Source organism: Pongo abelii, chromosome 23 (assembly GCF_028885655.2).
Source record: "Pongo abelii isolate AG06213 chromosome 23, NHGRI_mPonAbe1-v2.0_pri, whole genome shotgun sequence".
In the NCBI taxonomy this organism is placed as follows: Eukaryota; Metazoa; Chordata; class Mammalia; order Primates; family Hominidae; genus Pongo; species Pongo abelii.
In genome coordinates this window covers 43,806,003-43,823,527 of record NC_085929.1, presented here as the reverse complement: position 1 = coordinate 43,823,527, position 17,525 = coordinate 43,806,003, and the positions used below count along the sequence as shown (strand labels likewise).

Here is a 17,525-nt window from a genome sequence, read left to right as displayed (position 1 = left end):
TGGATGCGAATCTGAGCCGGGCTGCTTTGGGCGAGTCACTTCCTCTCTCTGGGCCTCAGGTTCCTCATCTATAAAACGGAGGTGACACCACCACCTGCCTCCCAGCATTGTTGAGGGGTTAAAGCACCTAAAACAGTGAGGTGTAGGTGTGTTATGTTGTTATTGTTGTGGCTGGAACAGGGGAGCTGGAGAAACGGCCACTCGTGTATGTGTGCATGCTTGTGTGTGTGTGTGTGCATGCTTGTGTGTGTGTGTGTGCATGCTGTGTGTGTGTGTGTGCATGTGTGTGGTGGGGGAGGGGAGGAGGCTGGACAGGTGGAGACCTAAGGAGTTGCGGGCACAGGATGGGAAATTCCCAGGACATCGTGTGTCAGAGTCAGTGCCCTGGGACCCTAGGAGACTGTGTAGCAACCAACCCTTTTGTTGCACCAGTGGGGAAACTGAGACCCAGAGAGGAACAGGATCTGTCCCAGATCACAAAACAGTGGGAGCTTTCCATAGAGGTGGTGGGCATGGCCGGCCCCGGGTTAGTGGTGGGTGGGGTGGGGTAGGGCCAGGCTCCTGTCCTCCTGGGGCCCTGGGCTTCCTTGTCCTTGCCCTTGGGGCTGAGCTTCCCTTCTCCCCGCCCGTCCCAGGATGGATGTGGCCAGTGATCGGTCCGGGCTGGACCACAGTGGGTCAGGAGAGACTTTGGGTTGGGGGAGGGGAGGACGCAGTGTCTCTCAAGAGAGGGTCAGCCTGGAAGCAGGGACCAGACCTGGGATGGGATCGGGGCCACCCTGTTCTAGTCTCGTTGCTGCCTCCTTCTCCCTAGCCAATCCCTGATTTCACCAGGCCCAGGGGGCTGGGAGTGGCCCCTGCTCATTCAAGGTGTATGACATCTTTGGAAAGCAACCATGGCAGCTTCTGGGGGTCCCAACCCAAGCCCCTCACCTCTCCTCTGCACTCTCGAAGCAGTCGATTTGGGCAAACACGTCTGCGATCTCATCCTTCAGCTTCTGTGGGGTGGCAGGGGCAGGACAGGGAGAGTCAGGGGTGGAGGCTAGAACCCCGGGGGTTTAAGACCACAATGACCACTCCTGTCCCTGGGCGTGACTCTCCAAACCTGGCCCCTCTCCCTTCCTCTGTCCTGAGTCCCCAGTCTGAGGGACCCTCCATGGACAGCTCCCCTCCCTGGATGTCTCCTAATTTCTAAGTCCCATGCTAAACTATCACCTCTGTCTGCACCCATGCCTCCACTTGTCTTGGGGAGTGGGATTCCCCAAGCCCCCACCCCTCGCCCATCCTATTTCCAACCTTCCCATCTCTCCCCTCTGCAGCCATGAAGTCTCCTGCACTCTAGCCGAGCCTACCCGACAAGCCGGCCTTCCCACTGCCCACCTCCCCCAGCCCACCTACCCCTGCCCACCTCCACCCTGTCTGCCTCCACCCTGCCCGCCTCCACCCTGCCCGCCTCCCCCTGCCCGCCTCCCCCTCCCCGCCTCCACCGTGCCCGCCTCCCCCTCCCCACCTCCCCCTGCCCACCTCCACCCTGCCCGCCTCCACCCTGCCCGCCTCCCCCTGCCCGCCTCCCCCTCCCCGCCTCCACCCTGCCCCCTCCCCCTGCCCGCCTCCCCCTGCCCGCCTCCACCCTGCCCGCCTCCCCCTCCCCACCTCCACCCTGCCCGCCTCCCGCTCCCCACCTCCCCGTGCCCGCCTCCCCCTCCCCACCTCCCCCTCCCCGCCTCCACCCTGTCCACCTCCCCCTGCCCATCTCCCCCTCCCCACCTCCCCCTCCCCACCTCGCCCTGCCCGCCTCCCCCTGCCCGCCTCCCCCTGCCCGCCTCCCCCTCCCCACTTCCCCCTGCCCGCCTCCCCCTGCCCACCTCCACCCTGCCCACCTCCACCCTGCCCGCCTCCCCCTGCCCGCCTCCACCCTGCCCGCCTCCACCCTGCCCGCCTCCACCCTGCCTGCCTCTCCTGGCTGGTGTCTTTCTGGAGCACTGCATGGAGCCTGCCCTTCCCCTGCTCAAACCCCTCCCATGGCTCCCTACTGCTTCCTCAGCTTCTGCCCCAGCTTCTCTCTGGCTTTCTTCCATTTACTCTGTTGCTCATCCTTGACGAAGTGACCGCTATGTGCCTGCCAGGTACTACGGGGACACCATGCACAGGCAGCATAGGCCCTCTTTCCAGGGGCTCTGCAATTTCCCTGGACTTTACAGAAGAGGACACTGAGGCGTAGAGAGATGACACGACACGCCCACAGTCTGACTCCAAACCTGTGCTTCCCTCAACCTGACCCCAAGCCCATTTCATCTTGACCCTGCAGGATGCACCCAGTGGCAGAGGGGACCCCCAACACCTCCCCCTGCCAACCACCAGCACCCCCTGCAGGACAGCAGCATGAGCCTCTGGCCGGCACCCCCAAAAGGCACCCAGCCCCTTTCTCCCCGGGATCTGCAGGGTGCTGGTGAGGGGCTGGTTCCAGGGGCTTGTCCTGACACTCAGGGCCAGCATGGGACTTGGGAGCCTGTGTCTGAGCCCTGTCAGCTCCTGTTCATGCCATCTTGGCAGAGCCACTGAGTGGTTGCCCCACAAATACAATGGGGATTCATTCTCAAGTATTAACTGAGCACCTATTAATGCTGCACCCAGGGGGCTGGGGATGCGGTGGTGGGCAAGACAGACCTCGGCTCTGTGTTCATGGAGGGCACAGTCTGGTGGGGTTGGGATCATGGGTGGTCATAGGTCAATTGGAATGACTATGCAGAACACCATCAGAGCAAGGTAGAGAAAGCCTGGCATATAGTAGGTGCTGAATAAAACACCAGCTGAATGAATAATTTTGTGCCTTCATTCCTCACTGAAATCCTAAGTTTATGTGCATGGGAGTGGGGGTGGGCACAGCCACTGCAGCCCAGGCAGAGGGGACTGCGAGTGCAAAGGCCCAGGGGCAGGGCTGAGCAAGGCACGTTCCAGGAACAGAACCCAGCCTGTCTCGGAAGCTGCCGACCCAGATGAGCTGACCTCTGAGTTTGATTGGTGAGGTGGTAAGTGCAGGGCACATACTGGGAGTTATCTTGACCAGTTGGTCTACACTCTGCAGGGGTGAGACCTGGCTGAAGCTTCACCACAGGGGTCAGAGCCTGCCCTGTCACAAAGCGAGTAAAGGCCAGGATGGGGCTCGGCACACGGTGGGTGCCTAATTGGATCACTGTCTCCCTCCCCGGCTCTCCCAGTTCTCCCTGGGTCTCGGAGTGTCTGCAGTCTTGTTGTTCTCCCTGCTCCTGGGGCTGGGGCCAAGGCTGCTATGGGCCAGAGTTGGCCACACTGTCTGTTGACCAGGCTGGGTCAGGAGCTGGTGGGGTGCGTACAAGCGTGCAGGAGTGTCTGCTTATGGGTGCCTGCAGTGTGGTGTGTGTGGGCATGGACACGTGTGTGAGCGTGTGTGGACACGAGTGTGCACTCACCTGGATGTCCTCCAGGAGCTGCTTCCGGTGCCACTTGATCCTCTGTAACTCTTCCGTCTCCCCGCTGCTCAGCTCCGCGGGCTCTACAGAGAGACAACCGGCCTTCCCCAACACTCGGCTTCAGCCACATCCACTTGCCCTTGCTTCTGCAGGGCCCCCTTCCCTCCAGAAACCCAGGACTTGCCCTCTTCACAGAGGCCCACCTCCTCCAGGAAGCCTCCCCTGACTGCCCTGTCTAAAGCAGCCCCTGCTCCCTCCCCTGCTGCCCTGCTTCCTGTTTCTCCCACCCCCTGGATAGGCACCCCTGAAAGGATCTTGTTTCCTTGAATCTTTTCTGTCCCACCCGTTAGACTCTTGGCTCTGTGAGAGTTCAGTTGTTCTATTCTTTTGCTCACTACTGTGTCCCCAGCACCTAGAAAGAGTCTGACATGTCATAAGCACTCAGTTAAACACTCGCTGAAGGCATGCATTCCTTCCCCGGAACTTGAATCTCCTCCTCCACTGGCTCATGGGCTCATTATTTATTTACTTATTTATTTGAACAACCAGGAAGTGGAATACCATTTTCCTCACATCCCATTGGCCAGAATGTAGTCATGTGGCCACACCTAGCTGCAAGGGAGGCTGGGAAATGAGCCTGTAGCAGGGTGGTCCTGATGTCCTTACTATGTAAAATGGGGATGCTGGATTTGGGAGATATTTTATAGTCCCTGCCCCCAGATACTGGGGCTCAGAGAGGTGAGGTGACTCAACCAAGGTCCCACAGGGAAAAGGTCACTGAGCCAGGATGGGTCCTTGAATTGGGCTGACTCCAAAGCCTGTGCTCTTTCATCTCCACTTGGAAATGAATTAAATTAATAAGATTTGTGTGTGCTGGCGTTCTATGCAAGGTGCTATAATGATGCCCACAACTAGGTCAGCTGTCCTGTCTTCATGCTTCATAGTGGCTTCTGTTTCATCCACAACACTCTCTTTCTCTGAGTAATATGGCCTCCCTATTACTCAGAGAGAGAGTCCTCATCCTGGGCCTGGGGCCTCCACAACCTCTCCAGCCTTGGCAGCGAGACTTATTCCCTGCCATTCCCAACAAGAGCCTGCCAGTCCAGCTTGCCAGCTCCTCTCTGCTCCAGAGCCATCCAGGACTTGGTCCCACTTCCCCATATTTGCCCAGGCAGCTCCTGTACTCTTGGATGCCTTCTCCTGTCTGCCTGCCCAAATCCTCGTTGACCTTCAAGTTCCAGCGTCGGGAAGTGCCTGGCCGCATTTCTTAAAGGTTTTACAAGGATAGACATCATTTCCCCCAAAAGAGCACAGAGGGAATGTTGAGCGCTCCCTTTCCCTACTTCTCCTTCTCATGACTAAGCAGGCATTGTGGATGTTGAGATTAAAGCCCCATGCGGAGATGGCAGGGCACCAGGCTAGATGGAGCCCAGGTCCCCAGGCAGTGGTGTGAAGAAGACTCATCACATTCACCTGGACTAAGCAGGCATCGTGGATGTTGAGATTAAAGCCCCATGCAGAGATGGCAGGGCACCAGGCTAGATGGAGCCCAGGTCCCCAGGCAGCGGTGTGGAGAAGACTCATCACATTCACCTGGGCCACCTATCCATTTGGACTTTTCAATGAGAAAGAAATCAGTTTTGAGAATGTTTTGGTTGCTGTTATTCTGAGTCTCTTTAAGCAGCTAAATCTGAGATATACCTAATACAGCATCCTCATCCATGAAATGTGAACCATAACCCTTGCCTTACAGGGTAGCTGTCAGGAAGGAAAGAGCTAAACTTTGTCAAACACCCAGCAAGAATCCAACATATGCTGAGTCCAACATGTGTACAGCGGGTGCTGTGTGCATCTGGCTCTTCTCTTCAGGACCAAGGCACCATCCCCCCAGCTGCTGGGAGGAAAGCCTGCTGATGGCTCACAGCTGAATCCCTCCCCAGACACTAGCCTCAGCCAAAGGGAGGTGCCACACCCAGGAGTTCCCCTGACCAGGGGCAGCCACTGTAATAAAAAGCCAAGACCCAACCAGGTGCGGTGGCTCATGCCTGTAACCCCAGCACTCTGGGAGGCCGAGGCGGGTGGATCACGAGGTCAGGAAATCAAGACCATCCTGGCTAACATGGTAAAACCCTGTCTCTACTAAAAATACAAAAAATTAGCCGGGTATGGTGGCGGGCACCTGTAGTCCCAGGTACACTGGAGGCTGAGGCAGGAGAATGGCGTGAACCCGGGAGGCGGAGCTTGCAGTGAGCCGAGATTGCACCACTGCACTCCAGCCTGGGCGACAGAATGAGACTCTGTCTCAAAAACAAAACAAACAAAACAAACAAACAAACAAAAAACCCAAGACCCCTTGCCTTGTTTCAGGACCTGCCCCAGTTTTCAGATCCAGAACCTCGAGACTGAAGGAGAGGCTGGGTTCCGAGGGAAGAGTCCTGCAACACTGTGGGAAGTATATATGGCAATGACTCCCTGGTTCCACATTAAAACACCTGTGGCCATTCACTCCAGCAACTGTACACTGGGGAAAGAGGAATATCCAAACATTCTGAGGATTGTTGGACACAGGATCCAAGTTGACATCAGCGCTCGAGACTGAAGTGTCTTCAAGGCCGCATTTGAGTGGGGGTACATAGAGACCAGGTGATAAATGAAGTCCTAGCCAGGTCCAGCTCACTAGGGTTCTGCTTGATTCATGACCACTTTCCTGGTCTACAGATGTAGAATTGGAATGGGCATCCTTGGTACTTGAGCCCATATTTGTACCTTGGCCCACGGGGTCAGTATCATTGTAGTGGGAATAGCTATTGGGAAATTTATGAAGCTGACCCATCATCCCTACAGCGAAGAGAGTAAATAAAAAACTATATCCTGAGGGGAATGGCAGGTGTGGGTGCCACGCTTGAGACCTAACGGATGCAGGAGCAATGGCCCTCGTCACATCCCCAAGCACTTCCCCAGTCGGGAGGATGGCCTGCTTCTTCCAGCTGCTTCCTTCTAGCAGAGAATTATATACCATGCAGAAAACAGTTCCTGGAATGGCACCGGGTCCTGGTAGAGATAGAGTGCCAGCCCGCGGAACATCACGTATCTAAGTAGCCCAGATGGCTCCATCTGACCCACAAAGTCAGAAGGTCAAGCGAGCCCAATAGTAACCCTTTGTGAGTGGTATGTCCAGGAGCAGGTGTGAGCAGAGCCAGAGGGCTCCAGTAGGCTCCAGGGATAGGTGGCCCAGACCCTCATGTCACCTGCTGCTGGTGGACCAGGGCCTATCCCTCTGCGTACACCATGACCCCATGGGTGGGTCCCTTATGACTTTCTGACAACAGAGGAAAATGCCCAAGGTTGGTTGCAGAATGAGTTGGCTCAGAGTTTGGGCACAAGTGAAAACCAGGTAGCTACTGAACTACAGCCCTGCTCAAAGGTGTCTTGGAAAGACAGTGGTGAGGGCAAGTCCTCCCAGGGGGCAGGGCTTCGGGCAGGGCACCTGGCCATCCTCTTCCTGTGGAAAGAGAAGTGGCTTCTTGCAGTCAGAACATCCATGTGTCATGGGCAGTGGTGAACGGCTTGACTTCTTGGTCAGAGGCCAGAAAGAAGGAAGATGGGAAGATCAGAAACACAGAAGTCAGGAGAAGAGGAAGGTGGATGACCCCGTGGGAGCAGAATGTCCACTCTGCCAGCAACAGGGACGCATGCTGAGCCCATCGTTTCTCCAGAAGACCAGGGGGCAAACTGATTCCATGAAACCCCTTCTATTCTGCAAGAGTCAACAATCCATCTTGTCTGGAGTCAACACGTGTTGGAAATGTGTTTGCCTTTTCTGCCCACAGAGCCTCAGCCAGCACAATTATCCAGAGGCTTAGGGTGTTTAACCCACCAACACAGCACACCGTGTAACATCACAGAACACCAAGGGATGCTCCCTACAGCAAAGGTGGTCTGAAGTGAGCACGTGGCCATAAGATCCACCGGTCCTCTCTAGCATTTCATCAGATGGTGCTGGCCAGATGGAGTGGAGCCATGGGGCAGCCTTGAGAAGGTACAGCTGAGGTGTCAGCCTGGAGGTGATATCCGCTTGGATGGGGCGCCATCCTCCAGGGGGCACCATATGCCCTAAATCTACCACCACTGTGTGGTGCTCTGTCTCCAGCAGGTGGACCACAAGGGTCTAGGAACTGAGGGATAGGAATGGGAGTGGCCCCACCTGCCATTCTCCTAGAGACCCACTCTGGAGTTTCCTTTTTTTTTTTTGAGACAGTCTTGCTCTGTCACCCAGGCTGGAGTGCAGTGACATGATCTTGGCTCACTGCAACCTCTGCCTCCCAGGTTCAAGCGATTCTCCTGCCTCAGCCTCCCCAGTAGCTGGGATCACAGGCATGCACCACCACGCCCGGCTGATTTTTGTATTTATGTATTTATTTTTTTGAGACGGAGTCTCACTCTGTCACCAGGCCTGAGTGCAGTGGCACGGCCTTGGCTCACTGCAACCTCTGCCTCCTGGGCTCAAGGGACTCTCCTGTCTCAGCCTCCTGAGCAGCTGGGACCACAGACACGAGCCACCACGCCCAGCCAATCTCTGTATATTTAGTAGAGATGGGTTTCACCATGTTGGCCAGGATGGTCTTGATCTCTTGACGTCACAATCTGCCCACCTTGTCCTCCCAAAGTGCTGAGATTACAGACGTGAGCCACCATGCCAGGCCAATTTTTGTATTTTTAATAGAGATGGGGGTTTCACTATGTTGGCCAGGCTGGTCTCGAACTCCTGACCTCAGGTGATGCACCTGCCTTGGCCTCCCAAAGTGCTGGGATTACAGGTGTGAGCCACTGTGACTGGCCCACTCTGGAGTTTCTTTCTGTCTCTGCAGGTCTAGAGGTCCTGTTTCCAGGAGGGAGTTGGCGGGGACACTTATACCAGAGGACAAAGCAAGCTCACAATCACCTACTCCATGCCAGTCTCTGTATAAGTGCTGTCATTTAATCCTCTTTGAAGTAGGTATTTTCCAGTTTGAGACACTGAGGCTTAGGAAGGCGAAGTGACTCACCCCAGGTCTCACGCACAGGAAGTGGCAGTGCTGGGAGCCGCACCCTTGTTTGCTGACCCCCATGCCTCTGCCCCGGGAGAGGTGGATTCTCAAACTGCTTGGGACATACAGGGATGGAAGGTGTAAGGGGCCACCTGTGTGGAGACGCAGAGCAGGGACAGCCGGGGAGGCAGTGCTGGAAGCTGGCTCTGGAACTCTTCCAGCAGTAGCTGGCGGGGAGGCTGTCGGTCTCATCCACGGAAAAAATCCAGTCACCTCGGGTTGCCTTGGAGGTGAACAATCCGATTCTGTTTTCTTTTGTTTGTTGGCTTCATACAGTTTTCCTGTTGTCCTGGGGTTGTGTTTCTTCCCAGGGCGCACCTGCTGGAGGAGGCTGAGGGGATTCCAGACTGGCTGCTTGTCTGAGAGAAGCCAGGGCGGGCTCCAGCATTCGTACAGATGCTCCAAGGTGTGGATGGCCAGAAGTGAGTGACGGGGCTCCTGAAGCTCTTCCTAGGCCGACCTTCCTGCTCCCTACGGGGCTTCATTAGCTCCTGGCTCCCACCTGCCTTCAGGGTCCAGGGAATCATTCACACATCCTCTGTTCCAGCCCCTCCTCCGAGCTTCAGATCCGACCATCCCCCTATGTATTGGTCACCACCGCTCTTGTCATTGTGCCCAAAATTGAACTTCTAGAATGCCCCCTCCTCCCCGTCCTCTTCCTGAATTCCTGAGCTCTGGAAATGGTCCACATTTCCCCAGGAGGCACCCTGACTCCCACTGGCTCTCACCCCTTGGGTCTCCTCCATCACCAAGTCCTGTCTATTTCTTTCCCCTTCCATGGGTCCACTGCTGTACCAGCCACTATCACTTTGCTCGGGGAGACTTCAGGGCTTTCGGATGCCTCCCTGCCTCTTCTACCCATTCTGGTCCAGTTTCCCACGGCATCCCACTGTCCTGGGGACAAAGACCCCAAATCTCACCAGTCCTGCTGGCGTGTCCCCTCCACGCTCCTCTCACACTGTGACCCTCCCCTGTCCCAGCTCCGTGCTCCGCCTCCCTGGCTGCCCTTCTTTCACTCCCCTGAGCTCTAGCCTTCCGAAAACCTTTGCGCCGCCATTGCTTGCACCCAGAACGCCCTTCCTTCTCCTCTCTGCCAGCAGCCTCTCCTTATCTCCTACTTCAGATCCCCTTTCAGGGGTCCTCCTGGGTTCCATCTAGGAGCCATCCCTGCCCCCACCCCTTCCAATTCCCCACAGCGTTTCTGGGATCTGCATGGCTCAATTACCAAGCCACGCCCTTGGTTAAGGAAGGCATGGTGGCTGAGCACCTATGGTGTGCCAGGCCCTGTGTGATCCAGGCTCTTCCCATCCACTCTCTCATTGAATCCCACAGCCACTCCGAAAGGAAAGGTACTTCTAAGCTCATCCTACAGGCGAGGCCCCTGAGACTCAGAGACGTGAAGTGTCCTGCCAAAGGTGACACAGCTGGAGGGTGGCAGAGCTGGGATTCACTTCTGGGTCCATCTGGGGCTCGGAGGCTTACAGCCCTGATGTTGATCTTCCAAAGGCTGATCTCTCCATATGAATCATCAAACACCTGTCGGACGCTAAATCTGGGTTTCTGACAGGGTTACAAGTTTGAGAATAAAGGCAAGATGCAGAATGATGCCTGCAGTTGCCCCCACCCAACCCCTGCAAAGCCAACATTGTAGAGCTGGGGAAACCGAGGCACGGTTTCCAGGGGAGTGGGATCGCATGGGAATAGTGAGCAGGTTGCTTGTATTTTTACCGCATACAGCTCCTTTCATACTCCCTTGTGGTTGACAAGTGTGTTCGTGAATCCTCAGTCCCCTGTCCCCTTCTGATGGGGATCCTGTCCCCAATAGGTGGCAACTGGTCAAAGCATCTGAATCCACATGAGGGTGATGATGGCCCCAGGCTTGCTGTATCTTACATGGTGCACACGGAGCCTACTGACCCTTCCTCTATTTGTTAAAAACAGGAGATCCCTCCCCATTTCAGAGTTTCAGGCACGGGTGTAGGCTCATGGGATATGCTTTTTTGTTTTTTTTGTTTGTTTGTTTGAGACGGTGTCTCTCTCTGTTACCCAGGCTGGAGTGCAGTGGCATGATCTCGGCTCACTGCAACCTCCACCTCCCAGGTTCAAGTGATTCTCCTGCCTCAGCCTCCCAAGTAGCTGGGATTACAGGCCCCCGCCACCATGCCCGGCTAATTTTTTTTTGTATTTTTAGTAGAGACGGGGGTTTCACCATGTTGGCCAGGTTGTCTCGAACTCCTGACCTCTGGTGATCCACCCGCCTTGGCCTCCCAAAGTGCTGGGATTATAGGTGTGAGCCACCATGCCTAGCCGGGAGATGTATTTTTAATACTAATAATAATACACACAAATAATAAAATTACCACCACCACCACCACCACACACCCCATTTCCTTCTCACTTATCTCTGTGCTTCTCACAGCCTCACAAGGTGTGACATGAACCCCCACCCCAAGCCCACAGGCTGGTGCTGCCCTTGCGCCCAGGCTGGTGAATGTGCCCGTCTCCCCAGCTCCTCCCCACTTCCTCTTTGTCCTTCCTCTTTCCCATCGTATTTTTAGAAATCTTTGAGCTTGCAGCCTTGCTTCCAGGACAGCTGGCCTCACTTCCCCTTTCCAGGGCAGGAGGAGGATGCCATCTCAGGGCCCTAAATAAAGAAGCCCCTCAAAGTCTCAGTAGGAGGGACCCTGGGGCAGAGGGGGTGTGGGTGGAGCTGCTCCCCGCCCCAGCCCCACAAACCCCACAGGCTCTGCGGAGTGCGGCTTCCTCTCCCCCAGCAGAGCTGGCTCTATTTTTAACTGCACCTGCCTGTCTTCTCTGCACCAGCACAGTGCTTGTCTTTGGCCACACTGGGGCTTTGCTGTCTGGCCCTCTCACCTTCCCGACAGGCCCTGGGGTAGGGCGCCTTACCTGCTTCCCGACACAGGTCCACCTCAGGAGAGGAGGGGAGGCAGCCCTGGGGGTCCCTGAGTCACCAGCCTGTCCATAATAAAGGTGAGAAAACTGAGGCCTATAGAAGGAAGAGACCATGGCCACTGGCAGGGTGGTGCAGAGGTGGAACCTGAGCGAGGTCCAGCTAACTCCCAATCCCCGCTTCCCCAGGCCAAGCCAGGATGATGGCACCCACGTAGAGATGACAAATCGGAACTCAGAGAGGGGAAGTCACCGGGCCATGGAGAAGCCCCAGTTAAGACCCAGTCTGGGCAACAGGGAAATGACCTTTCCTCCCTCCCTCTGGCCTCCTCCTTCATGATGTCTTCCCAGATCTCCTCTGCCCCAGCGGGAAAAGTTGCTCCCTCCCATCTGTAGGTCTGTATCCATTTGCACAGCTGGGTCAGGGTCCTGCAGGATCTGGCTCCTGCCTCTCCACCCCACCCCCAACATTCCAGACCAACACCTGTCCCCCAGGGTTAGGCCCATGGCTGGGTCACTGCTGTCCCTAGCACTGCATAGCACACTGGAAGGTCGTTTGTGGAGTGAATGAATGAAAAGACCAACTACTCAATGGAGAACCCATTGACCCCATTTAATCCATTGCTGCATTGACCCCATTTAATCCATTTCCTCCCTTGTACCGGCTGAAGCAAAGCAGAGACTCCCCTGCCCTGCCGTCTCCACAGACCCGGCCAACCTGGGGCTCTCTCCCCCAGGTTCTCGTCCCTGCTCTGCTGCTGACTGGCCGTGTGACCTCAAGCAAGTCAGTCCTCGCCTCTAGTTCACCGCTGGGAGCCTCAGTTTCCTTATCTGCAACATGGAGACAGCCATCCCTGTAACCTCAGTATGTGAGGACCCGAAAGGACAAAGCCTGCTGGACACACAGGCGGGGGGGTTGCATCTCAGTGGGTGCCCTCCCCGCCTCATCCCAGCCTCACGTCTGCTGAGAGGTCTGAGTCAGGTGCTGCCCCCTTGCTGGGTCTCCCTGTGCCGGCCAGGTGCCCCCCAGCGGTGCTCACTGAGCTGTGATTTTGGGAGCCCCCAAAGCCCACGGGAGAGGCAGGGGTCAGAGAGTGAGCCCTGGACAGGGATTCAGGGGACAGGATTTGGTCCTGCTCCTGCCTTAGAGAGGCTGTTTTCCTCCCTCGGCCTCTTTTCTCCCTTCTGCCACTGGGGGGCTGTTGAAATAGATCAGTGGTTCTCTGTGTTCCCTGGAGCCCGAGGCTTCCATCTGGGGGTGGGGAGGAAGGGGGATGCCCAGTGGGTGGGGCCAGGCTGCTCCACATTAGGTGCGTTTGAAGCAAGGGTGCTCCTGGACAAGGCTGAGGTCATCTGGACCTGGGGAGCAGACAGCTCCCACCAGCCCTTAGGTTCTGGAATTCCAGCAGCCGTGTTCACCAGAACTGTTGCAGCTCTGGAGCACACTGACATCCAGGGTGCAGAAACTTGGCCCCTCTTCCGGGCCTTCAATTTGCCTCCCAAAACACGACCCTGATGTTCTTTTCCTCACCATCTTTGCAGCCTCCTTTCTCCTCTTTCTCCCCAGACACATTGTCCTAGTAGTTGGGGAGGGTTTCAACCAGAGCCTCTGTTGCTCACTCCTGGCCCTCCCCTGGCTCTAGGCAGCGTCCTCAGCCTCCCCAAAGACCACCCCAACCCCGTGGGGCCAAAAAGGGACCTCAAGGCCCTTGTATCACCCAGACAAGTATCACCATCACCAACACCCCATTATCATCTTAATCACAAGTCACTTTTCTGAGTCCGCCACTGAGCCTTCGGACTGGCTGTTCCTTCTGGCTGGAATGTTTATTCCTTAGAAAGCCCCTTAGCTGACACCTTCCTCAGGTCCCTCATTAGACAGCATCTCCTCTTGGGGCCTTTTCCACCATGCATTCCTGTCTTCCTTTCCCTGCTTTACTGTTCTTCATCCTACCTACCATCAACTGACATATGGCATCACATCAGAGTCCCTGCCGGTCTCCCCATCTGGAGCACAAGCCCATGAAGGGGGCAAAAGCGTCTGCTTTGCTTCTGCTGTGTGCCCAGCCCCCAGAACACAACTGGACACCCAGGCTGAGCCCACAAATGTTTGCTTCTTGCAGCTACATTTCCCACCTTTGCTGTATTCCTTTATCTAGGACCCTGTGAGGCAGGGGCTGCTGTCCTATTCTAAAAGAGAGCACCCTGTGGCCCAGAGAGGTTGGCCGCAGTTGCTTACCTGGGTGGCACAGGTCCATTCCGACGCCCCCGGGGAAAAGATGACCCGTGCTCCTGTTGCTTGCCGACCCAGCTGCTGCTCGGGGTGGCCCGGCAAGGATGCGTCACCTTGACTGTAACAGGCCCCTTCCTGCTTGCCCCGCCCAGCCCTGTGTGGGGAGGAAGTCAGTCCTGGCTCACTGGGGTATTGTGTGCAGGCTTTTGACACAACAGCACTTCCTAAAAACTGGCAGAGTTTTGAGCAGCAGGGATCTTTGCCAGGGAGGGACAGAGGTGGAAACAAACAAACAAACAAACGGATGAAGTGAGGGGAGGGCCAGATAAAAAAGAGAAAGAGAGTGAGACAGAAAGAAACACACAGACACATATGCACACACACACGTACACACGCACAGACACCGAGGGCGATGTTCACTGAGGACGAACATTTTCCAGGGGACCATGGGCATTCACCTGGCAGCCTCCTCACATATATGCCATAGGAGCACCCAACTTGGACAGTCCTAGCAGGACCCCCTATGTTCCACCCCACAAGCTCTCTTCCAACTCCCACTTGAGAAAAGACAAATGAATTCAGTGCTAGGAAGGGCTTTGCTTCCCTTCAAAGAAATATCTGGCTTTTTCTTGTCTAGTGAACAATCGGGTAATATGTTCCATTTTCCTTCTCCCCCAGGCTGCTGGGAAACTCATCGTCAAATCCAAAGCTCATCGACAGCTATTCTATGATGTTGTGTGAACTTTGGGGCCTGACTCAGCTGTTTGACTCTCAGCTAGGGCTAGTCAGCCTCGCTTTGCTTATCTCTGAAAGGGGAATAACACTAACTCGGGGATATGGAAACCATGGAGTGAGAGGATGTGTCGGAGATGCTTGGGACATAGTAGGTGCTCAATAAACACTTTCTCCTTTGATTTTAATTTTCTTCTTCGGTTAAAATGTATCATGTTATTCCTTGTGCCTTTTCTGGCAGGTTGGTTCAAATGATTTCTAGGAAAATGCTGTGCTGTAAAGAAACAGGTATAAATTAACTGTGAATTCCCTGTAACTTTGGGACACATGCAGATTTATTCATCTGTTTCCCCATTACTCTCCAGGCCCCATGAGGGCAAGGTTACCTTTTGTGTTCTGGTGTGTGGTAAAATGCTGGGGACATAGAGGGTGTGCAAGTGTGGAATGAATGCACAAATGAATGAATGAATGAATGAAGGGAGGATGGTGGAGGTCACGGCGGATGTGAAAACTAGCTACAAGTTCACTTCCTTTTCACTATGCCGCCACTTCTGCTGTCAAGGGGCGAAGTCCATTTCTCCTTCCTTGGAAGTTGAGCTGGCCTTGGGCGTCTCTTTAACCAATAGTACGTGGCAGAAATGATGTTCCATGACGTTCGAGGCTGAGCTTTAAAAGGCCTTGCAGCTCCTGCTCTTGCTCTCAGCCCCCTGCCCGGCTACCATGAGAACAAGCCTGGGCTAGCCTGTTGGAAGACGGAGGACCACAAGGAGATAGGCTGGGCTGTCCTGGCTGTCCCCTGGTTGCTGCCTCATCAGTGAGGCCAGGGGACACCAGAAGAAGAACCATCAAGCAGAGTCCAACCCAAACTGCTGACCCATAGCACTGTGGGAAATAATACATTTTTGTGGTTTAAGCCACCAACTTTTGGGACGCTTTGTTATGCAGCCAAAGCTTGCTGATACAGAAGAAATCCAATGCTGTCATTTCCTCGGAGAGAAAACTGAGGCTTATTTCTGGGAAACACTTGACCAAGTTGGAACTTGAGTGAGTGCCAATTCAGGCCCAGAAGCCAGGCCTACTAAGTCCCCGTCTAGTGTGCTCAGGATTTTTGAAACCCAATGCTTCTCCCCTGCCCTGCCTCCATCTGAGTTCTTGTATAACTCATGGCTATTTTCTGGAAAACTTGTTACAATTATTTCCATGGTAAACTAGATTTTTCTCAACTGCTTTGGGCCTGAGGCACCACAAACCATGCCCTTGGCCATTTTAAAACTAGAAATGTGGGCTGGGCATGGTGGCTCACGCCTGTAATCCCAGCACTTTGGGAGGCCGAGGCGGGTGGATCACGAGGTCAGGAGATCAAGACCATCCTGGCCAACATGGTGAAACCCCGTCTCTACTAAAAATACAAAGATTAGCTGGGCATGGTGGCGGGTGCCTGTAATCCCAGCTACTTGGGAGGCTGAAGCGGGAGAATCGCTTGAACCAGGGAGTCAGAGTTTGCAGTGAGCCGAGATCACGCCACTGCACTCCAGCCTGGCAACAGACTGAGACTCCGTCTCAAAAAACAAAACAAAGGAAAAACGAAACAAACAAACAAACAAAACCCTAGAAATGTGGAGAGAGGTATAATTCCCTGTGCAGAAAGACTTCACACTGCAGGCCGGAGACTGCTATCTTTAGAAAGTCGTGCTTGCAAAGTTGACCCTTGGCTGGCATCTGGGAGCTTGGATTTGGGGAGGGCTCTCACCATCCTAACTGATGAGAGTAGCCTACCGGGCCTAACCTATTTGCCTAGCGTCCCTGGTAGCATCCCACCTCACAGGTGCTTTCACGACTTGTTGCTGGAGGAATTGAGCGTGTCCCGTGTAACTCTGTTGGGAGCAGACTCTTGGAAGCTGCACCTGGTTTCCTCTGGACTTTGACACAGCGCCTTTGCTGATTCTGCTTTGAGTCCTTGCGCTGCCATAGATCATAGCCGTAAGTATGACCATGCGCTGAGTCCTGGGAGTCCACCTAGTAAACCACTGAACCTGGGATGGCCTTGGGGAAGGCTGCCTGATCTTGTGGCTGATCCAGTAAATGTGTCTTGACCAGGCCACGGTTTGGCATCTGGCGCTTCCCTTTTGTCTGGTGGATGGTCACGGTCGTGTGGTTCAGCTATTGTTACTGTCTTATTCTCTAAGATATACCTCAAATACCACCTCCTCTGTGAGGTCTGTTGTGATGACACCTCCCCTCCCTCTTTCCCACAACGCTGGTCATGTTTAATGGCTTATATTCAGACAGCCTGGGAGGGAGGGACTCTTTCACTATGAGCAGCAAAGAGTTTGGCAGAACTGACTTCATCATTTTCTCGTCACTCCTTGTCTAGGTTTGGCTGCAAGATTTGCTGGGAACCAATAGCGCAGGCAATGGGGAGAGAAGGAAGCTGGACCCAGGGGAGCCACGGAGAACTGGATTCGAATCCTGACTCAGCTCTTGTGAGCTGTGTGATCTTCTTCCTTCCCCTCTGAGCCTCATTTTTAATCATTTTAAATCATCTACAAAATGGAGACAGTTCAGGTTAGGTTTGCCTACATGAGACAGAAAACCCAAATAATAATAATGGTTTAAACAAACTAGAGGTTTATTGATCTCTTACAAGAAAGAAGCCTGAAGTGGGCAACACAGGGCTACCCTATAGCAGCCTGGGCATGGATCCAGGATCCTTCTAACTTTCGGCTGCTGTCCTCAAGTTCTCTTCATGGTCCAAAGTGGCTGCTTGATCTCTAGCTATCATGTCTAAATTCCAGGTAGGAGGAAGGATGAAAACGGGAAAGAATCCCCTTAAAACTCTTTCTGGCCTGAGATCAGTCCTTCTGCACTACATCGGGCTCTGGTTCCCACCTGTGTACCAGGTAGGGGATCTGCAATTGGTTCTGGGACAACAAATGAGAGTCTCCAAACACTGGATCTGGGAGGTCCTAAAAAAACCACCACTGCCATTTCTGGAGTGCCTGCTATGGAGTGCCAGACACTGTGCTAAGTGCTTGTCATCTCATTTAACCCTTTCCACCATTCAACAAATTACATTATTACAATCCCTCTTTCATAGATGAGGGAACTGAGTTC

At 54.6% G+C, this 17,525-nt stretch overlaps 1 protein-coding gene across 1 annotated transcript in view; it reads right to left on the bottom strand.

The window, feature by feature from the left end:
• CYTH4 (cytohesin 4) overlaps positions 1–13,802 on the bottom strand; it is a 33,647-nt gene extending 19,845 nt beyond the window's left edge. The window contains exons 1-3 of the mRNA XM_024240139.3: positions 13,686–13,802; positions 3,450–3,532; positions 934–998 (exon numbers count right to left, since the gene is read on the bottom strand). Coding sequence (XP_024095907.1) covers positions 934–998; positions 3,450–3,532; positions 13,686–13,704 — 167 coding nt within the window. The 5' untranslated portion in view covers positions 13,705–13,802. The remainder of the gene's footprint in view (positions 1–933; positions 999–3,449; positions 3,533–13,685) is intronic.
• Positions 13,803–17,525: the final 3,723 nt, after the last annotated feature.